The sequence below is a fragment of the Equus przewalskii genome, chromosome 6 (assembly GCF_037783145.1).
Source record: "Equus przewalskii isolate Varuska chromosome 6, EquPr2, whole genome shotgun sequence".
Taxonomy (NCBI): domain Eukaryota; kingdom Metazoa; phylum Chordata; class Mammalia; order Perissodactyla; family Equidae; genus Equus; species Equus przewalskii.
Genome location: NC_091836.1, coordinates 10,835,571 through 10,859,870, shown reverse-complemented (window position 1 = coordinate 10,859,870; position 24,300 = coordinate 10,835,571). Strand labels below are relative to the sequence as shown.

The following is a 24,300-nucleotide window of genomic DNA, read 5'->3' as shown; positions in this document are numbered from 1 at the left end:
AGTAAAATAGTATTACTGACGTCCTTATTTAAAAGCATCTGTAGTAATAACCTCTAAACTATAAAATAATTCTATGTATGGTTATAGGTTTTATGAGACTTATTCGTCATTTTCGCAGAGCTTTTCTTTACAATATAACGCCAAATTTCAAAATTACTAAACTGACAGAGGTGTTTTTTGGCAACCAGAATCATTTTGAGCAGATGTGCTTAACAGTCTAGAAAAATACATCCGTTTCCTGGTAGATAAATAACTACTTCAGTATCCAATCAGGATGTTTTCATTCACAAATGTTACTGACAGGAATTGACATTGACCTCTTGAGAAGTACACTCATATGCAGCATAATGACATTTCGGTCAACAGCGGACCGCATATATAACAGTGGTCCCATAAGACTAGTACCATATAGCCTAGTGTAGAGTAGGCTGTACCATCTACATTTGTGTAAGCACACACTATGATGTTCATACAAAGTTGAAATCACTCTTAACATATAATCTACTAAGGGAGATAAAAATATTAGTAAACTTTTACTTCTAACACTTTACTTCACATAATAAAATTTTGATAAGATAAAATTAAAAACTAATTATGATTGAGAGAAGGTAGTAAAACAAGAGGAGGAACAAAATAGAATCAAGCATCAGTTAAACAGGTAGGTGATAATAATCTACATGACTATTTGGATGAGACAAAAATGTGGGTCTGAGATTTGTAGTATATATCAGGTTATTTACTCATTTCACAATATACAATATACTTTCTCCTGTTAATCTACCTCATATCAATTTAATTCTTAGACTTGCCAGAAGAACCTAGAGAAGGGCAGAGGAAGATTTTTTTCTCCCCAACAGTTATCAGCTGAGAGTGACCACAGGAGAAAAACTGAAGGATGGGAGACACATCGAACATTTGGCAAAATTACAGTAAAAGGACTGGGCTTTGTTTTTTTTTTTTTCTTCCCCCAAATTTCTGGTCAGCATTAAAGTGAACTAGAAATTCATAGTTTGGATCTTAAGTTCAGATTAGTCTGCATAACTCTACTTTTTCACAGTCATATTAAGCTGAGTAGGTTCAGACATGCAGTAGGCTGAAAGCTGCATTTAAAATAAGGATTAAAGGATAAGGATAAGTTTTGTCAACTGTCAAGTCAGTGTGATGAAGTGAAAGATATATGAATATATGAAGAAATTGAGGCTGTATGCAAGACAATAATAATGGTTGAAGGAGAAAAGTGAGAATCAAAGGAGGGAACATAGAGTGAAAAGGAGGTAGGATCAATGATAGAGATTTCAATGAGGTTAAAGGATCCTGGAATCAGGGTCCAAGAAGGATTGAGCAGAAGATAGGAGATGCTGGTCAGAGAATAGAATGCTTGCAAGTGTGGTAATTGAGAGATCATAGCAGTTGGTAATAACAGATCAAGGGACTATATTGAAATTTGTTATAAAACAAGATTATTGGAAGAAATGAAAATAATCCATAATCAGTCTATAAATAAAAATTCGGGTAGTTTATTATATGAGCCAGTTTTGAGGACAATAGCCTGGGAGAGACCCTTCACTAAGAAAGGAAGCACTCTAAAGAAGTAGAGTGTACAGCGTGGTTATATACCATCTTGGCACAAATATGACAGGAATATCTCTTTGACTACAGTCACAAGCTCTTTTGCTAGCACAGTAGGTCAGTGGTCACAAGATGAGCATAGCAGGTCAGTAATTAATCCTTAGTTTCTGAAAAGAAATGTTTGTCTTTAAAGAAATGCTGTTATGGAGGGAGAGGCATACATTCCTGTCTTTAAGGGCGTCATTCTTGGCTTTGGGACATTGTATGTGTTTAAAGCAGATGTACAATGCATGCTCGACAGACCACGTCAGACCTTTCTGGAAAAACAAGTTTAGGCCAAATTAGTTTTAAACCAAATGGCTTCTTCATATACCACAGTATATTAACTTCTCTTATTGCTTTTCATTTCTTCATCAGAAGGAAAAAGACAGAATGTTGTAAGGGACCTAATGAAATTACCAAATATTAAGACTGGAGTAGTACTGAAGGAATTGATAGTAACCCAGGAGGTAAAATCTTCAGGAAATGAAGGGAAATGAGCTGGAAGGGTGTAAATCTTTCTAATAAGGAAGTGTAGAGTATGATGGCTTAAAATTCAAAACTAAGTGTTTGTAAGGAGGAAGAAGGGAGAATGGGCAATGAGGAGAAAGGAGGATATGTGTTGCAATCTCACTTTGAGTGACACACACAATTTGAGAGACTAACCAGCTGTAACTTTAACAGACTACAGGGGAAGTCATGTCTTCCTGGGGAATTTGGATTTCAGTTGGAGCCAGAACATAAAAAGAATGTCAACAAAAAAGCTAAAGATATATAAGATTTGGCTGACCAGGGGGTAACTACCACCTGGTAAGTGTTAGGCATTGGCCTGGATGTTGAGCTACTCTTGTTATTTTGGGCCATGCACATGTCCTCTAAAATTTTGTGGTGCTAACACTAATGTTTAAGTGGATCGTTTGACATAACACACCAAAATGAGTACCTAGTACAATATATCCTCTCCCACAATCTTAAATTCTATAATCAGTCTGATATTTCTTATGACACATATACAATAGCAACATTTCGCTATACTCTTATTGATCTCAATCAGAGATCACATTTTCATTTATTTAATCAATTATTAATACATATTCTTATCTCATGCTTACCACATATGCAATTCACTATATTATTTTTTCGCATTAGAAATCTTCTCTATATAGTTTTATCTGCCAATTGGATAATTTGCCTGTGTGTAATCTTGCAGTTTTGCTTCCTATATCATCCTCTCCCATTTCACTTTTTTTACACATATTCCAACACCCTTGCAATATAGATTATATGTCAGAAAATCTTGCTTTTTTCCCCCATAGGTCACTTCATGTTGTTAAGTTCTGTCAGTCTGATGATGAACACTTTCATCCTCTACAGAGCCTGTTGCTTTCACCTCATCTTCTTTTTTTTTTTGAGGAAGATTAGCCCTGAGCTAACATCTGCCAACAATCTTCCTCTTTTTGCTGAGGAAGACTGGCCCTGAGCTAACATCCATGCCCATCTTCCTTTATTTTATGTGGGACGCCTGCCACAGCGTGGCTTGAAAAGCTGTGCCTAGCTCTGCATCCGGGATCCAAACCCATGAGCCCCGGGTCACTGAAGCAGAACGTGTGAACTTAACCACTGCGCCACTGGGCCAGCCCCCTCCTTCTTCTTTTTCTCTCGAACAGTTATTCATCTAACACTGCTCTTCAAACTTTCTAATAACACAATGTTCCACATAACATATATTAATGCTATATGATTCTCCTAAACCTACTAATTTTTTTTTGTCTTATCCATAAAAATAAAGTTAAAACACATACTGTCTTGATACAATCTAAAGCTGTAATCACATGCAAGTAAGACTAGATATATAGCCAGCCCTGATTATCTAGTGGTTAAAATTTGGCTCTCTCACTACCACAGCCTGGTTTTGTTTCCTTGTTAGGAAATCACAACACCTGTTTGTCAGTCGTCATACTGTGGCAGCTTTGTGATTCTGAAAGCTACGCCTCTGGTATTTCTAATGCCAGCAGGGTCACTCATGGTGGACAGGTTTCAGCGGAGCTTCCCGACCAAGACAGACTAGGAAGAAGAACCTGGCCACCCACTTCTGAAAAAACTCGCCATGAAAACCCTATGAATAGCAGACGAGCACTGTCTGGTGTAGCGCAGGAAGGTGAGAGGAAGATTTAAAAAGACCTGGCGGGGTTCTGCTCTCTGTACACAGGTTGCTAGGAGTCAAAATTGACTCGATGGCACTTACAAGAAAAGACTAGATATGTTTACTGTAAAGTCCCCAAATTGCTCACGGAAGGATTGGAGTGACTGAACTGACATATAGTAATTAAGTGGGAACTACTTGGAAAATAGTCCTAATAGTGATTATCTGAGTTTCAAAGCAAAATGTTTTCAAAAATATTTTCCTGTTGAAACATAGTTTACTTTTCCTTCAATTTAAAAAAAGTTAAAAGGAGGGTCAGATAAAAGTAAGAAACTTTAAAAAAAATTGATTGAAGTCCTTTTGTAATTTATGATAAGAATTATCTATGGTAGAACAAAACTGACCTCCATTCCTTCACTATTAATACAACCTAGTAACAAATATGGCTTTCACACTAAACAAAGAAGAAAAATTGATCGAGGTACCAGGATCCTGAATTCTGTTTCCAGTTGGTAACTTTGAGGTCTTTGTTATTTCTGAGATAGAAATAGACATTTGATTCTTTCTCTCTCTCTTTAACTGATACTGGCTACTCTTAAATCATATTATAGACAATCTGATCTGAGGTACTCGTCTCAAATGATAGGACTCAAACGAAGTGAGTATAATTAACTGAGAGCTGGCAAAAGGGAATATAATTAATCTGAGCACAGTTTACTATTCTGTTACTTCAAACCTCATGAAGTACTTACCTATTACTATGACTTTTACAAACAAGAGCTCAAGTAGCCAAAAAATAATAAGTAAATTATAGTTCTGTTTGAAACTCGAAAAAATATTTCTTAGCCGTTTTTGTTCCAGTGTGACAAACACCACCATAAACAATCTAGTTTTTGACTTATCTTCTGAAACAAGATGCACATTGGTATTCAGTTAACTCAACTCTGACACTCCAAATAATTTTGAAAAGTTTTCACTCTCTCTTAGCTTATCACTTTCCTTGTGCTCCATGTAATATATTCCTCACTGGTGGCAGGCAGAGACAGAACCTCAACAACCAACAATTAGAATGGCAATAAAACAATCTTATCATAGGAGCTCAGTCTCCTGTCCAATGGCATTTAGAGTATATGATCTTTAATTAGTCATCTGGTACTCTGATACATTTCAAGAAGACCATGCACATTTCACCTGCAATGTTCCCCAGTCAATACACTGTCTAAAAGAATGAGCATATAGTAAAAGAGAGTAGCAGCAATATAGAATGGGATCCTACTGTACCTGGTGAATGAGGCGGAGGAGAGCACATCAGAACAACCCCCTGGCCTTCCCTCACAGAGACTGCACTTCTTGTCCGGCCACTAAAATTTCCCAGATCTGTCAACATAACACAGCATTTAGAGGCAAGGCAAAAAGGAGTTTAAAGAATTACTACTTCTGTAACTTGTACTTACTTTTCTCTCCTTGTCTAGACAAGGTTTCTTTTTATTTGTTAATCAGTGACAGGAGGGCCTTAAAAATAAATCTTTACCATCCAATTTTAAATACCACGATTTTCAGATTATATGCACACTCTTTATTTCTATTTATAGTGCATACAAGTTGCCAGTGTAGGAAGGAATTAGACAATACACTTAAAACACATGAAATAGTTCTTTTATTTCTTTGTAATATTTCCTATGTATTGATTTTTTCTACTACCAATAAAACCCATTCATGCATAGTGAAACAAGAAATAGAAGTGGTTAGAGGTGCCTAGAGTCTAACCTGCTGCCTCTTTATATGTCATGCAAGGAATAGTGGGTAAAAACAAGCATGAATTTACCAGATTAGCAAGACCTGTGTGTTCTAGCAAAATATAATGAGGATATGAAATGTTCTTTTTCTATAAATGTGGGTGAAAAAGTCACGTTACTTTCATTTTATAGAAGCCTAGAATGGCCTGTACGAATTAATTACATTCATCCATTTTGACTATTCTGGAGTGTTCTAACTAACAAAACACTCACTGACACATATGAAGGATTATAGCATCAGTTGGGGTTCAATTGTCTTCACTTAAATTATGTTGCATTTGCACAATTTGAAAATACTTTCCTGAAAATAAAGTGGTCCAGAAAAGAATGATGTGCATTATTTGTATTTCTATTATTGTTTGTTAATCTATTCATAGCTCAGTACATATGTCTCTTTCCCCTTTCTTGGGCTACATTGATCAAAGACATGATTTTTAGAATAGTTTCTTGGAAATGATAAGACTTGAATATTTTTATAAATAAACGTTGTCCCAGAATTCTCATTCTGTAGTCATGTTCCTATGGTTAGAAATGCTTCTTTAAAATGTTCTGCCTTTCCTTCCATTATTCACCAATTGTAAAAGAGATCTTTTGAAACTTCTCATTATTTCATGCTAAAATAGTATATTTGATACTAATACAATGTAGATCCTTAAATTTAATGTTTGTTAATCTGACAAACGATGAAAGTAAGCAGTCCAGAAACCATACTGAATGGATATGAAGGAGATAAATCATTAACTTTAACATATGAAGAGGGATCCTATACCTTTCTTTTTTGAGAGATGGGTAACAATTTACTTATTTGCTAAATTTCTTAAATACATTCAGAATCATAAAGGACTAATAAACAGTGAAAGCATAATGCCAAATAAATAGTCAGGGAGATATTTGTTATTGAAGAAAGTATTTAGAATTTTACCCATAATTTTGTGATTCATATAGTTAAACATTTCACAAAGTGGCAAGATAAAAGAGAAAGAATTGTTCTAATTCCACTTTTTTTTGGTGGTTTGAAAATATATACACTAACTTTTAGTAAAAATCAAGTTCATTCACTTTCAAATATAAATGAGTCACAGCTTTAAATTTGTATGCATTGGTCCTTAGGGATAGAATCTGTGTTTCTTTCCAACAAGTGGTCTCGATATGAAAACAAAGCTTAGTAAGGTTTCTAATTTGACTTCCCTTGACTCCGCCAGAAACACAGCACAGGAACCACACAGTGAGACTGGTGCCGTAGGGCTGTAGTATCTCCTTAGAGATTATGGTTTTACTTTCCTCTTTTCATCCACATTGAGTTTATAAACTCTGGAAGGCTATTTGGATATCAATCTATTTTAACTGAATTTCTTACACGGTTTCTGAAAAGTATGTATGTAGCTTCCAATACATTTACTACAAATTTATATTATACTTATTATGACTTTTCAAATCAACCTAGTGTAGTTAAAAGAATATTTTAGTAGAAAACAGTCTTAAATTAATGTCTATTTCTGAGAAATTGAAGTACAAGTAGGGCCTAGAAATTAGAAACAAAAAATAAAAGAAAATTATAGAATATTATGACCTGAATTGTGTTTGGAGATCACAATGACCCAAAATATAACACTTGGCTGTAATTGCTTTATTTTGTATCAGTTGTTAATACAGGTACAATTCAATGTCTCCTTATGGAATTGTCTCTGTGTCATTATTTCCCAGGAACTATAGCACCAGCAGTAAATGGATTTTTTTCAACTGTGAATAGATTGGATCTTTTTCTTTCATAAAGACGTATAGAGAAATACTAAAAAAAAGCCTGCACTTTCATGGAGTGAACTTTTCTCACTTAAATCCTTCCTCCTAGAAAAAAAGTGAAACATTATTATTTATAATGTAAAAGTGGTCCTGTGTCACATAAGATTCTGATTGATCTGAGGCAGAACGAGTTATGTGAAAAAGTTCTCGGTTGGAGTGGGGACGGCAGCTAGAGACTAGTCTGAGTAAAAATACAGCTGTTGTTTTTATCTCATTGTAAACAGAAAGCAGTTTCTTTGGAGGTACTCATCAGAGAACTTAGTCTGAGTGCTTATCACATTATTTTAATAGATTATACATTCTATATATCAAGGAGAGAAACGAAGAAAAATAACAAGAAGTTTAATGGAAGAGGTTTTGATTATTTTATTGCCATGTACACAAGGTAAGAAATACGTGTTTATGTGTTCTATTTTTGACCTTTAAGGGAAAAAATGAGTAAAACTAAAACTCTTAATGCAATCACTCCAAAATTCAGGTGCAAATTATGAACTGAAATCAATCTCTTTCTGGACTTCCTATAAAGCACATGGACAAATAGACAAATAATAGACTGGAGGAGAAAGTTTGTGGTCAAGGATCACAGGGCCTCAGACCTTGTATTTTCTCTGACCCCCCTCTTTTTGTGAAGAAGATTGGCCCTGAGCTAACATCTGTTAAGGACATTTTGGCATGGACCAAATGTCTTATGGATGTTTACGACAGGACCAAATGTCCTGCAAGGCCAGTACATACTATGTGTATTTGCCAGGTAGCACTTCATGATATTCCCCTAAAGGTGAGCTACAAACACATGCACACCAACACACACACACACACACACGCACATACTTTGGGTTGTTTCCTTCCTCCCTTCCTTCCCTCCTTCCTCCAGCCTGTCTGCCTGCCTTCCTGCCGTTCTGACTTCCTTCTTTTCTTTTCTTCCCTGCATTATTGCACAAAAGATTTGAGGCAGCTTTAAAATGTATATGTATATATTGCAAAACGATAAAACAGATAGTTGACAAATTCCAAGTGAAGGTATAATGAGTATGTAAGATTCCTTTGGGGTAAGATAAGCGCTTAAGACTATATGTTGTATACTTTTGTAAATTATTGGAAGTTGGCCATAAATTTGACTCTAAACTTGAGGGCCAAAACAAAGATGGATATGTTCCCAGTCTTAGAATTCCTGGTTATTATAAGATCAGAACATTCCAGTAACTCAGGAGAAGTACAGTGTTATGAGATACCAAGGTCCAAGAGGGATTTCTCCTGCAAGACTTCATAAAGATCACTGTGGGTTGGAGGCCAGCCTGGTGGCACAGTGGTTAAGTGCACACATTCCGCTTCGGTGGCCCTGGGTTCACCTGTTCAGATCCTGGGTGCGGACATGGCACTGCTTGGCAAGCCATGCTGTGGTAGGCATCCCACATATAAAGTAGAGGAAGATGGGCACAGATGTTAGCTCAGAGCCAATCTTCCTCAGCAAAAAGAGGAGGATTGGCAGCAATTAGCTCAGGGCTAATCTTCCTCAAAAAAAAAAATCACTCTGGGTGGTATAGTGGGCTGAACAACCTTGCAAACAAATTAGGAAGGTTTTTCACAAACTGAGAGCTCTTAAGTAGCTATAGTGTGAGTTACACACAAACACACACAAATAAAAAATTATTTCAAAAACAATTCCCTAGAAAGGTGAATTATTTTAAAGCGTTGAAGAGAGCGGTGGCAGGAAACTGGCAAGTAAAAAAGTATAGAAGAGGTTCTAGACACTGACCTTATGATCTCATGTATGTTAGATACATAGATTGGTTAGTTATTGGGAGTGCTGAGGGAAAGGGTCAAGGCAAGAGGATAAATCTTACACAAATAGGAATGAAGTGCTGAGGTTCACCTGTCTCCCAGGCTTTAATTCCCTAGTCTTAAATCTGTTGTGAATAGGTGGCAATGTTTGGCTTATGGGAGCTGTGTTTAGAAGGAACGGCAGTGGAGTGCTCATTTTGAATTGCACTTGCTTGTACATTCCTCCCATAGGTGGTGCCAGTAAGCGTGAGAGTGTCAATGCTCCAGGCCTTCTCAATTAATTCTCTAATGTTAAAAGTGCTGTGAATACAGAAATAATTCCTTATGAATTCTAAGTTTCGTAAAATGGAGTTTGAATTTTTACAGAAAGTAAAACCATTGAAAAAAGCAAAACCCTTTAGACTAGGTGCCAGCCACTTGAGTTTCATTATTCACTAATGTTTGGGTATCAGATTCATACGTAAGACTGTGAGACTGAGGAACTAAGATGGTGACTCTTTCTGAGGAGCCTCATGCTTTTAACTTTTACAATTTCTATGGAAACGACAACTAGGTTTTCTAATATTGACTTGGTATTTGACGCCTCACTTGCAAGGTGATTGCATATTGAAAGCTTTTACCACTTTTATTTGTTGTTACTGTTGCTCCTGTTATTATCATCAGGATTACTGTCCCATTTACATATCTTGCAATAAAAATTGGTCAGATCTCATTCAGAAGCTATCTTTGACCTTCTAAAAATTAAAAAAATAAAAAGGACATGGATGAATAATAATAACGCTAGCTACTAGCATACCTACACTATGCCAGGCATCTTGGAAATTAAATATTAACTTCTCTGTTTTAAAGATTACCAAATGTACATGAAAAGCAAATAAAAACTTGACTATAGTCACACAGTTAATAAATAGTGAGTTGGCAAATCAAACTCAATGTATTTGTTTTAAAAAAAATGTATTAGGACAAAAGCAGTTCAGCATTTGGAAGTTAGACAAAGTTGGTTTTAGGAATTTAGAAATAATCTTCATAAGGATCTCTTATTAAAAATCATTTTCTGTCAGATGAAAGGCATAGAGATGAGAAAATTAGGGAATAATGGAAAAAATAATTCATACATTTATTTTGGGAGAGAATTAAACGAGTATTTTTCAATACATAGCCATTTGTCTGCATGTAAAGGCTTCCATAAGACACTCTACAAAAGCAAGATTCTTGATAATAATACTTTTTTTTAGGAAGATTAGCCCTGAGCTAACATCTGCTGCCAATCCACTTCTTTTTGCTGAGGAAGACTGGCCCTGACCTAACATCCACGCCCATCTTCCTCTACTTTATACGTGGGACGCCTGCCACAGCATGGCTTGCCAAGTGCCATGTCCACACCCGGGATCTGAACCAGCGAACCCCTGGCCGCCAAAGTGGAACGTGTGCACTTAACTGCTGCGCCACTGGGCTGGCCGCAATAATAATACTTTTTAAAATAAAAATTTGATTGTTGAATGGTACCTTGACTGAAAGTCATAGAAATCTGAAGCTTCCCGGTGTTTTATTGACAAGCATGATCTCATGATCCTGTGATCAACTCGTAAGCAGATGAGGCAGGGCTTATTACCCCACTTACTGATGAGGCCATTCAGGAACGCCAGTTCACTGAGGTTAAGTAATGAGAGTAAAAACTCCACGCCAGTAAGGATTCAAGCCTTCAAGATGATGAGTTCAGTTTTGGAACTAACATGTTTTTAATCTAGAGTTATTCTGATACTCTTAATTTAGAATGTTCCAATCGATGTGGTTATTTCTTTAGACATTTCCTATTATATCACATAATGTTCCAATTCTTTAAAATATTTGTTATAAGTCCTCTGTGAATGGGGCATCATATGACCTTTTAAAAATGTTAATTATTTAATAAAATTAGTCTTTTGAGAACATCAGTTGAGCTAATCAGAGGTATCTCAAAAATACACATCTATTACACGAAGATGAGAATTGAATTGAGATACAGCTGGAGATGTGGTGAGGTAAATCTACAAGAGATAATGACAAGCTATAATGAAACTTTCTTCATCTTCCTTTTTTCTTTGGCTATATTCAACAGGTTAGATGAGTAATCTCTTGCTATGGCTTACCATTTTTCACTTTCAACATTATCATTCAGCCAAAAGGTTCACTGATTAAGAGGAAACCAAAGAACACCAATGTATGTTTGCCTTGAAAGAGACAATTTTAACTACACTATAAGTAAAACAGTAAATTATAATTGCTTTTGTAAAAAGATAAATTATCCAAAGAGTGTCAGAAAAACTTTTTGATCTTAGGTCTCTTCGTTGGTATCTTGACATGTGTTACAAAGAGCTACTTCAGCTGCAAATAATATATATGATGAAATAATCTCAAATGTGAAAGTTGTATATAATTTTGTGTAACTAATGTGATGATCATCTATGAACCCCGGCAGAGGTTCTATATGTTTGACTTAACTTTCTCTACTCTAGATAAGCAACTACATAAATAATCCTTATTTGCATGCTTCTAAACTCAGATTTTTTTTCCAAACTCAGATCAATCTTAATTCATTAAAAGTCTCAGGAAATTGTAAGGCTGAACATTGGAAATAAAAATACAACAGAAATCACAGAACATTTATAGAGATTTTGAGAATTATAGACCCATAGAGATGGGAGAAGGATGTGACTTAGTAAAACCAGTAAGTCATTTAGTACATCGATTCCTAAAACTCATAGATATGTTTATTGTGTCTCAAGCTTTTGGGCCTAACTATCCTCTTCAGCTGTTTTACATTTTATAATATTTCATTACATAATTACTTCCTTGCCCACAACCATGACTCCTTACTCTTTTCTCCCTCCACTTTACTCACCTGGTACAACTTCAACCTTGGTTAAATTGAACTATCTACCTATTCTGTTCTGGGAAAGGGAATGTGGATGGAGAAGAACATCAACAATGATGACTAGTTTTGTTCTAAACTAATTACTGTGAACCTCAGGCAGGCCCTTAGTGCTGCCTGGTAATCCCGGTACATTTGTAGAGTCCATTCTCTCTCAATCCTCTAGACAATACCTGTACTTCTACTCTCTTTCAAAACAACCTCCTGCCCCTTCCTCTACTTCTTCTCTCCTACGTCCTGGAGAAAATAGAAGTAATCTAAAAACCACTTGTATACTTTCCACCTATGGGAGACATCGCAGTGGATGTCCCAGATTCCCCTTCAGTGAAGGACTTGTCCCAGCTGTTGGAAATTCTACTGACAGACAGCTTTCAGCTCTCAGCCCCTTCAGGGACTGCTTTTGCTACAGAATGTCAGCTCACCCAAGGTTATATCCCTTCTTTGGGTAGCACACAGTCAACAATTGCTTAATTAGTAAATATGATGACCCAATCACCTCAGCCCAACTCCAGACAACACTGACAAGCCATTCTAGCCTTAGAGATCCTCCTTGGTGTCAGCTGGGGCTGTTGTTGGGTCGGTATCACAGCTCAAATTATTCCTCCACCCTTCTAGTAAGTGGATTCCAAGGGCACTTTTTAGTAACCATCATCACTAAACTCCATCTCACTGAGTCTATTTCCCAAAGAAATCAACCTGTAACACTACCACAATAACTATCAACTTATCTGTATGTATATTGTCTTCCATCCTCTTATCATAAATGAACTATTTATGATCCAAAGCCCCACCTTTCCCTCCTGTATTGTGAATAGCATTCAAATATACTGGTATTTCTCCAAAGTTTAAAATAAAAAAAAAGAGGAAGAAAAAATGTAGTTTTTTGAACCCATTTTTCTCTGTATCAAGCCATTTTTGTTGCCCTTTGCAAAAAACTCTCATTCTTTCTTAAGCCTCTCAAATCAGGCTGTTTCCTTACCACTGCCCAAAATGCTACTCTGAAAGTAACCAATGACCTCACATTGGTAAATTTATCAATCAATTCTTCAACTACTTGACCTATAATCAGTTTTTGATAGAGTTGATCACACCCTTCTTCTGAAAACAATTTCTTCACTTGGATTTCTCCTCTTTCACTGTGCCCTCCTCTTCACTTTCATTAGCTTATTCTTCCTCGTCTCCTCAGTATCTAAACATTTTAGGGCCCAAGATTAGACTATTGACCTATCCATTTCTCAAGCCACACCATTCCCAAGGCTTTCTTTTCTAGCCCTTGTGATTAAAAATCATGTATACACTGAGGGATTACCAAATTTATTCCTGCCTGGACACCTCCCTTGAATGGCAATGAGCATGTGCACACACACACACACACACCCACACACACACCCCCCCCACACACACAGAGTTTACTTGACATTTCCATTTGGACGTCTAATAGGCAATGCAAACATGACATTTCCTAATGGGACTCTCATTTCCACCTGCCAACATACCATTGCCAAAATATTTCCCATCAGAATAAACGATCATCCCATTCTTCCAGTTATTAAGACAAAATGCAAAAACCATATGTGATTCCCGTATGTCTCTCACACTCCACATAATATTCATGAGCAAATCCTATTGATACTACTTTATAATGTATCTAGAATCCAACAGCTTTCATTCAGGCATCTCTCACCTTGATTTTTGTGATATCCCCCTACTGGTCTCCCTACTTCTTCCCTTGCTCTCTTTCAGTCTATTATCAGCACAGCAGCCAGAGTTGGTTCCTTTAAAATGAAGTGAGATCCTATGCCCTAAATGCCTTTCTATCTTACTCAGAGGAAAAGTCAAACTACATGCAATAGCCTACAGGCCCTAAATCATGTAGATTTTGTTGCCTCTTTGATATCATCTCCTACCGTATTTATCTTCCCTCCCTCCATTCTAGCACTTTAGCTTCCTGGCTTTTTATTAAACTTACCAAAATGTTGTCCTGCCTTTGTACTTGCTGCTGCTTCCAACTATAACGCTTCCCCCAACCCCGGATATAATCATGGGTGTCACCTTTACCTCTTTTAGGTCTTTATTTGAATGTCATCTCCATGGAGAGATCTTCCCTGGAAATCTTATCAAAACGTGCAACCCCATCACTGTCTACACATTCCTTATCCCCTCCACCCTAACTGCCTTTTCTCTTTGATATTTATCTTCCACCAAACTATTATTTATTTGTCTTGTCTATTGTGTCCCCTATACATAGAATTTACAGTCTATGAGAACAGGGATTTTGGTTTGGTATGTACATTGTAATAGTCCCAGACCTTGCCCTAGCTGTTCTCTCTGCCTAGAATACTCTTCCTCCTGGCTATTTGCCTGGATCTCTCTAACTTTGTGGAAGTCTCTGCTGGAGTGTTGCCTTTGCAAAGAGGACTTCCTTGATCAGTAGATTCTTCTTTTCCATTCTCCCAATTTCTCTTCTCTTTATTCTGATTCCTTTTCTATCATAATATTTATTACCACCTGACACATTATATTATGGGTTTTAAAATGTACTATCTTCCCCAACGTATTAGAATGTAATCTTCTAGAAAACAGACACTATTTTGTCACTACTTAAAATAACGGTTAGTCCATTATTCTATAGTACCTAATAAATAATTGACAAATAAGTAATTGAATCAATAAAACAACTGAATAGTTATCTTTATCGTTTATTTATTCTTGAGGAATTTTAGCTTTGGAATTTCTAAATGTTGAGATATTTTCCAAGTATTATGCCATTATATCTTATAAAAATTATAATCCTATGAGATCCAATATTCCCAGTAAATACTGTGCCTGACAGATGACACTGAAACATATATGCATTATAATGCTATTTCCAGAGCAGAATTTTCACTCAAGATTAATTATTTTAATAGTAAAAAGGTCATGTGTATAACATTTCAATCTTTAGCTGAGATAGAAGGTGGATGATAGGTAAATTTTTAGAAAATGAATTTCTTTTTGTTAGTGGTATAATAATTCCAAAAATGTTAAGGTTTCCAGATGCAAGTAATTGTAATACTTTTTATGACATCTGAATATATTCCCAGCAAAACCTCTCATGAAAAGCAGTCTACACAACCAAATTGTGAAAATTATTCTTACTATAGTTGATTAAAAAAGAAAAAATGTTCTGAAGAATAGATATTCAATAATTTGCTTGAAACTATTTTAACAGAAATATTGTACTTCCATAGCTTGTTTAAATATTAACTATTTAAGTTATTAACTAAACATTGAATCAATATTATACTTAAAATATTGCTATAAAAAATAAGGGCTTTGAAGGCAAAAGATCTAGTTTCAAATTCTAGTGTCATTATTTATTAACCGTTGCCTTGGGCAAATTATTTTGCTTCACTACGCTGTGCTTCCTAATTATACATGTGATGTAAGATTACTGTGAAATTTTCCATGACATATAAAAATATCTTACCCACATAACTGGCCAACAATAAGCTTTCGATAAATATTATTTTCCTCTAAAAATTTCAGAGAGATTTATCTTATCAACTTCTAATTAGACACCTAAATAATTTTCATTTTTTTCTAAACATTTTGAGTATACAGAATGAAAGATTCTCAAATTGTAATCTTTAGGGACCATCTACAAGGTTATACAAATTAAGGGACGATATAAAACTCATTAAATGAAAGAGGCAGCTGAGTGTAGCCAGAATAAGCAGAGTGGCAAACTTAGACAAGCTGCTTCACCTCTTGTGTTTCAGCTTCCTTATGTGTAAAATGAAGATCAAGAAATTTATCTCATAAAGTATTTGTAAGACTTGATAATGTATGTACAGCAGTTAGTACAACACATGGCACAACATAATAAATAGAAGCAATTATTATCCTCGATACTATTAATGTTCTAAAAAACATTGCTGTGAAAATCATGAGACACTGTTCTAAGCTTAACTCTTCTACTAGTTAGTTATGCAATTTTTGGCAAAAATTTAACCTTCCTGTGTTTGCTTCCTCATCTACAAGTGAGGGATTTGGGTCGCTCTAGAGAAACAAACCCACATGCCTGTGGAGTTGCAAGTATAACAGTCATGGTGGGAACTAAGGTAAGTTGGAAATTATGCCTCACACGAAGACATTTACATCTGTTTTAGTAAACACTGTACAGACCAAAGGAAACACTTGTTTCTAACTTCAAGCTATCATTCAGAATCTATTTTTAACGTGTAATTGTGTATTACCTATCATTAGAACTTATTTCAATCTGTAAGCATATTTATAAAATAAATATGCATACAAAATAAAAATATATATATGAAAGAATATTCCTAATTCCCATACTACAATGAGTAGCAAATGAAACAGATTATACACTTTGTACATACGTTTTGACAATTGACTTGATAAACTGGAATAGGAAAACATTGTTATCAGCATGAAAATGTACGCCGTTCATTTACAAAGTTAAATTTTTTGTGCAGTTTTGTGATGATTGATCTAAAGAAAAGTAACATAAAAAAGCTTGCTGAAATAAATATTCTCCTATTATAATTGAGAAAATGTGTCATACTTATCTTCTAAATTATATGTTAGGAAACTTTACATTCAAGTCAAAATAAGTTGTCTTTTAAAGCCTTTTAAGTAGTCTGACACATAACAGATAACATGTATTTTAAAATAAAGTATATAGTATTTTTAATGTTATATTATAATTTTTAATGTTATATAATATAATTTTCAATGTTCTATAACATATTATATATATACACACATATATACACACACATGTATATATGCTGCTCCAATCTTTGAAGTGTAGCCGATAAGAACAAGAGGGATTATCCAAAGGTTACATCTTTTGGGAAGTGATGGGCCACTGGACATCCTGATTTCCTTCCTCATTTGTAGAGTGTAGAGAAGACTAGAATGCAAACAACACCTCCAAGCCACCAGATATTTCTAGGTAGTTTGAAGAACTGTAGGAGAAGTTACTTTGTGTGAACTAAGGGTAGCTCTGTCTAATTTTAAAATTCCAATTTATCTCTATTAATATCTGGAATTTCTGGGACACTAACATATTTTTATAGAGAAACTCCCCTCTGGTGTGTATCTTTCCACCCTTCCAAGGCAAATTCAGCTCCACTAGCTCCTACTTAGAATAGCTCCTCTGAATAACACAATTACTTCTTTTCCATACATCTAATGAAAAAATAGAATTAACTGGTGAGAAGATTTTTCAAACAATTTCTTTAACTCTGAGTATAAAATTATGCTTTTGAATCTAAGCACTATAATATTGTAGCAAAGCAATAGGTTTTCCCTTCCCAAATACAACCCAATCCCAAATCGCATGAGAATGTCTGTATTGGTCTCTTTTGAGTTTTGCTTGTTACACCAGCGCTTTCTGTAATTAATTAACATGTGTGTTTGAGTGTTTTGCTCTGCCAAATTTGTTTTCAACCGCTGTGTGTATTGCAGAGCACTTAGACCAGTCCTGGCCGCCTGATCGAATACTTTAAGATGTAAATTGCTTGCTTTCTTGATTCCCTTAGCTCATCTGCTGTTGCACAGTTAAATCAAGTACCGCAGATTTGCATTTTTTTCTTTACAAGCTATAAGCTCAGCAGTTCTATATGAATAATTTACACTCCGTGTAATTAAGAAAATCTTGGGGCACTGCTTTACTTCATAACTCAGCTGACTAGTGATCAATTTTCAGTCTATCTTAGATCTCAGCTACAAACCTCATGCTTTGCCTTAGAGTAAGTCTCTCCCCTCTGCCCTTTTAGCAGTTTTTTCTTTTCTAGCATTCAGTTATCTCAGGATGTTTTAATCTGTAATCTTCGTTTAAGCTGAACTAATATGTAAAGTGGTCTTTGGATAATACTCAAATTTTAGGCTGGATTCAGTTTATTGTGTGCAGCAACTCACACATTGTACAGCATGTCAATCGTGAAAAAACAGATAGCAAGTTATTTCAGGTCAGAAACAAGGTCATCGGCAGTGTATCACCTATGCTTGCTAGTCCAGTGCCTGGTATCCAACAATTATTGGTTGGATCAATGAGTGAATAAATGGTGTACCTTTAAAAAAGCATTTGCCACAAATTGACCTGTGTAAATTTCAAGCACAGTTCTCTTCCTATATGATTGATCTCCAAGAAAATAGACAGGAGTTTTTTAAAAAGAAGAATACACATTTAAATCATTTATTGAAAACATATTACTTTTGTGTGGAAATTCCATCAATTATGTGAAGAAATTCTTCATAAAATGAAATTGGTTTTCACGTTAAGCATCAGTTCAATATGCTGGTAGTCTTTTGATTTTTGTTTTCATTTTGTACTTGCTTTACCTCTTTTGCATCAAAGTACAAGACAACAGTTTCCAGAAATTTTGTAGGGCTGATATGTCTATTTGCTAATGGTACATTTTTCTATAAATCCGTTATGGCACATGCATTGCCCATATTGCTGAAAGGCATCCTACATGGTCTAGTCCATGGCGAGGCAGACATTTTCTGTAAAGGGTCAGATACTAAATATTTGAGAATTTGCAGGCCAAAGGCAAAAGTGAGGCTATTACATAGGTACTGTCATATAATTTTCATGTCACAAAGTATTATCTTTTGAATTTTTCAACCATTTAAAAATGTAAAAATAAATCCTTAGCTTGTGGGCTATACAAAAACACAGATTTAGTCCATACGCCATAGTTTTCTGACCCCTGGTCTAGTCCACTGAAATGAGGAGAGAGAGGAATTTCCGGCTTAATAGATAAAGTTCTACTAGAAAGTCAATGACTTCTCTATACAGCCTGTTCAAGTCATTTTAGAGGAATAGGATATTTGCAAAGTAGAAGAGCTTGACTTCCAGAATCAGAAAGGCATGGATTTGAACTCTGTCTCTTCCACTTATTACCCATGTAACCTTGGACAAGATTCTTTGAGCCTGTTTCCTTACTCGTGTAATAGGAACAATACTACTTCAAAAGTATTATCGGGGGACAATGCTTGCAATTTATCCAGCAGTAGACCTTAACTCATAGTGAATCCTCAATAAATGTTAGCTAATATTATTTTATAGGAAGAGGTAGCCTATGCATCCTTTTTTCCAGTGTCTAGTACCATGTTTACTAAATAGCAGTTCAGTTTTTTTATTTCATTCATTCAGCGAATATTCATTTCATACCTACAATGTGTCAGGAATCATGTTAGGTACTTAATAAATGTTGTTGAATAAATAAACTTTGAGTGCTGAGCTAGGTTTAGATTTTGGAAAAAGTAAGCCATTTTAAGCTCTTGAGTAGGGAAGATATAACCAATATGAGTTCTGAGAAATATTGTGATTATCTTAGCAGCTTATAGATCAAATGGCATCCCAGACCAAATCTTTAAAAGATATGGAGAATGGAGGCAAGATGATGATGATGATGATGATGATGCTAACAGACATTTATCGAATGTTCACTACCTGTCAAGCACTATACCAAGGGCTTTATATACATAATTATATATTTATATTATAAATGTAAAAATATTTATAATGTAAATATGTATTCAAAGGTTCACATTTTTTATATTTCCATTATTGACTATACTTTCTATCAACAAAAATTACTAGCTCCTTCCTTGCTCAGAGCCTTACCTCTTGTTTCCTCTGCCTGCATTGCTGCTATTTCTCACCAACCTATCCCTCAATATGCACACATATGCACACAAATGAGCAAGCACACACACATATACCAATATATGTGTATTGAATTTTTAATTTTTTGGGTGTTAACCGAACTATCACTTCTTCAGCCATGACTCCACACAAACCCTCTCTCCCGATATTATATGCTTGCACACTGAATATTTGTCTCTTTGCCTTTATCTTAACTGTAAATAACTTTATGCAGTTATTTTTTAAGCACTTGGTTCCCTTCAATAAGCTTCACAAGGGCAAGCAGCAAGTGTGTGGTATTTAGTGCTATATCCCCAGCATCCAAAAGAACACCTAGCACATAATGAGAACCCAATGAATGAAATTTGTCCTTTTGGTTGCACTTCATTTCACATTACTATTAACCATCTCTGCTGTACTTTTTTATTGGAACATATTTTGCCCATTCTTTTATGAGTAATCTGTTCATATGTTTTTGTGTGTGTAACTGGAGATATAATCTTCGTATATATGTATAGAAAAATTTTAATAATCTGATATTTTTGAATTTTAATAAAATGTTTAATGCATTTGCATTTATTGTCACAGCTAATACGTCTGATCTTATTTTGTCTTTTTATGTGTGATTTCTATTTGTAAACTTTCATATTGATTTCTTTGTTCTGTTCTTTTTAATATATAATATATTTTCTTTGTCTTAACTTTTTATAATATATATGCATGTGCATATATAGTTATAATATATTATCCGGCTAGCTCTCTTATCCACATATTGTCTATATTCTTTAAAAAACTCTTTACGTTTTTCAAAAGAAAATACAATTTCATTTTTGTTAATAAAGAATGGCGTGACAAATTTTTAGTCTCTCTATTCAAAATGAAAAACTTAACAGGCTTTTAAATCATTGCTACTTATATTCTTTTTTCAAAAATATGAATATAATCTGGTTTAGAGCCAGAACTATTTTTATTAAGCTATTGTGGCTTATATCAGATACCTCTTCTTTCAACATTTTTTGACATTGTTCTTCCCTTAAATAAGTTTTATGATTATCTAGCTTTAAAGAGCAATGTTTAGCTCTTCACAGCAAAACTTCAACATTTTAAAATTTTAAGTTGTGATTCTTCTCTTGATATTCCAGTACACGTATGTGATGTATCTTCTCAGAACTTTTCACAACTGAGGTATATTTTTGTCACATTCAGACATGAGTATCAGCTTCTCTGAATTACATTTCTTTGATTATAATCTCCCTGAAAACTGAGACATTGGTCATTACCTTTTAGCATTTAGTGAACAGAAGAGAAGACTGGGGTCAAAGGGATCTCTTTTTTAATTTTTAAATGAAATACTTATGAAATATTTCCATAAGTAATGTGTCATTAAAAGTTGCCACAATATGTCAAATTACAGATTTTCATTATTTTCTACAGAATGTTGTGAACTCAATATGATATACACATTCAGCTCTTTTTCAACTTAAAAAGTTTGTCTCATTTGTCTTTGATAATTGCTTCAGTTTCAGTTTCGATTTCCTTTGTTTCTCATGTTAGCTCTCTCCTCTTATCTTTTACCTTCTCTCTTCATTTTCACTTTCATGTCTTTCTTTTCAGTCTGTACCTTTAATTTTGCCAGTTCACACCTCATCATTTTTTTCTCTTTTTCATAAATGGCGTATTTTAGCATTCTATTGTGATTGCCAAATGATTTTGTTTACAAAAATGTTTCTTGGTTTTTATGGTAGTTATTTTCTTTCTTTCCTCTTCAGATTATTCAGATACATTTGTCTTTCCTCTGTTTGATAGTTCTTTTCCTATAAGACCCATAATTGCTAGTGTTTTGAATTCTCTATTCTTTTTTTAAAGAGATATCTCCACGCTAAAGAGACATCTCCAGCAGATAGGGTACATTAATTTTTCATTTCACTTAGTCTGCAGACCGAGTCTCCTTTTCAGATTACTTCCTACAAGGCAAGTCAATATCTACAAGACCTTTTCCAGTTCCCAGGTCTAGCATACATTCATCTAGGGTAGCACCTCTGTTGGACTAAGGTGAGATCTTCTCTTATCTTGACTGCCTACTTCAGACACCGAACAGATTGGGAACAGAAAAAAATGACAATTCTTAATATCCAATGTTATCAAAGTTCTTAATATTTTTATGTCCCACCATAATCACCTTATCCATTAGGATTGTATAATTCAGATTCAATATGTCTTCTCTAAGCCTACTTCTGTTTTCTACTCTATAGATTTGTGGAAGATGCTGTCTACAAATTATTGTAAACTTTTGGGTTATGTAGAGAAAAATATTCTGATGATTTTGGATAGCAGTACCGACATAGTAATATATTGCCATGGGAAAGGGAAAACATGTCTTCGCCTCTTGTTTTCAATAAGCAGGATTACACTGCTTAATGAGGTAAAATTTAGGTCTTCCTAAATCAAGCACCGTGTTGCTTATATTTCATATACATTTCTCTACACTTTGACATTAGGTTTTCAGATTATTATGGCATTAGAGTTATAGCTGGCATTTGTTATTTTCTGCATAATCATCGGCATTTTCCTAGTAAGGTGAGAAAAATTTTTCAAGGAATAGCTAGCAAACAGGCATTTTCAACATTTGTGTCTGTTTATAAATGTTCAGTTTTCTAGAGTTATTGATCCAAGTGCTGTGAATTCATGCTTTTTCTTGCTGCCAGTACCTGTCATAATGCACCGGGAATTCTTTTTTTCGCTAGTTTTAGTTACATTTTTGCAGATGGTAAACACAAGGAAAACTTGTGAAGAAAACAACCTATAAAATTTTAAACTTCCTGGTTGTTTCTTTAGGTTTTGGTTAACCAAAGCTATTCACATCACATTCATGACTGGCACCTTTACAGGCCCTTAGACAGAATTTAGATTAACAATATTGAAATTAAACTCTGATACTTTGATGTTTGATGTGGCCAAGTATAAAACCTTATTTTTTTTGAAAATGAGGATAACAAAGATCACTTTTGTAAATACTGAAAAGTTTACTGAAGAGTGAAGCATCTGTTTGAAATGTGAAATATGCCACCATGAGACCGAAATCTGGACTCCAGGAAAACCTACATCTCACCTAATAGGTGGTGGGTGGAAATGGTCGGTACAACAGTCACTATGGCAACAGCAGCAGGAAGAGGTAATTTTGTTTTCATCTCGCTTAATAACAGAATGCCACCGGCTGGCGTTAAAGATACCAGCAGCTCCCTCTTGTAAAAAACCCTGGCAAGGCAATGGCAACAGCTGCACAAACACCACAAAACAAAGAGAAGTACTATCTCTCTTGATCCTCAGCCTCAAATGTTTAAACTAGGTAAAGTCAGACATAATTTTTTTGAAATGTATTATCTGCTTTAGCCAGGTAAATTACAAAATCTTTATATATACATATGTTTATATACACACACATAGAGAGAGAGAGATGTCAAAACAAAGTGATGTTGGATAGCTCAATGTGAAGGAATGGAAAGAATGGTGCTAGTTTTATTATGAGAACATATACTAGCATATTGTCATTTTCATGAAGACAAACCATCAGATTCAAACTAATTGTGAACCAAAAAGAATCTGGTGTGCTTCTCCATGTCTCACTGTGTCCTTACTGCCACACCCTGCTGACAACACTGGAGCACTAGTGTGTGAAAGACTTCTCTTCCTTAGTTATTATTGTATTTTCTGTGTGTACCACTCTGTATGGCATATAGTGGGTGCTCAATAAATGTTTGTTGAATAAGGAAATATATTATCGTGATGCTATCAATAAGCAAACTAAATGTTATTGTTGCGGAATTTTCTTAAAGTTCAGTCACAGGAGAGATACATTTCAGCATCTTTCTTGATGTGCTTCAAACTTTCCAACTTTTATTTGCACATTCACTCAAGTTTTAGGTTGTAAAGTTATAGTAATCTTATAGTAATGCCAAATAAAGATGATTGCTATTTTCATGAGGGTGTCTTGCTGTGTAGTTAGGGCAGAAAAGTGGCAACTTGGTATTCCTTGGCCATATTGGAGACGCCACCATGAAAAAAATGGGACTTAAAGCTCTTCTGAAATTCAACAGTTCTCCTCTTAAAATGAAAATCCCTGTGCAGTGGTTAATTTTCATCTTTAAATGTTGAGCCCAATCCTCAACACCTCCACTAAATTGTCAAGACTGCCAGCTGAAAAGACTCCTTTCTTCCTCTGAACACAGCACCTAATGCCCTTACCATATATTTAGCCTTATATTACTTTTATAATAAACTTCTTATTTTAGAATAGTTTGAGATTTATAGAAAAGTTGAGAAGATACTAAAAATGGTTCCTGTATTTTCCACACCCAGTTTCCTCTATTATTAATATCTTACATAGGTATGGTATGGTTATCACCATTAATAAACCAATATTTATACATTATTATTGACTAAAGTCCACAATTTTTTCAGATTTCCTTAGTTTTTACCTACTTACTTTCTCCATTCCTAGATTCCATCCAGGACACCACATTACACTGTTGTCATGTCTCTTTGTGCTCCTCTTGGTTGTGAGAGTATCTCAGAATTTCCCTGTGGGGTTTTTTTTTTT

The 24,300-nt window shown here is 34.9% G+C and overlaps 1 protein-coding gene across 2 annotated transcripts in view; it reads right to left on the bottom strand.

The window, feature by feature from the left end:
- The window catches only part of CNTN5 (contactin 5), a 1,129,093-nt gene that overhangs the window by 344,416 nt on the left and 760,377 nt on the right, over nt 1–24,300 (bottom strand). For both annotated transcript variants that reach the window (XM_070623012.1, XM_070623013.1), the window contains one exon: nt 5,033–5,128. In XM_070623012.1, the coding sequence (XP_070479113.1) occupies nt 5,033–5,128 (96 nt within the window). The remainder of the gene's footprint in view (nt 1–5,032; nt 5,129–24,300) is intronic.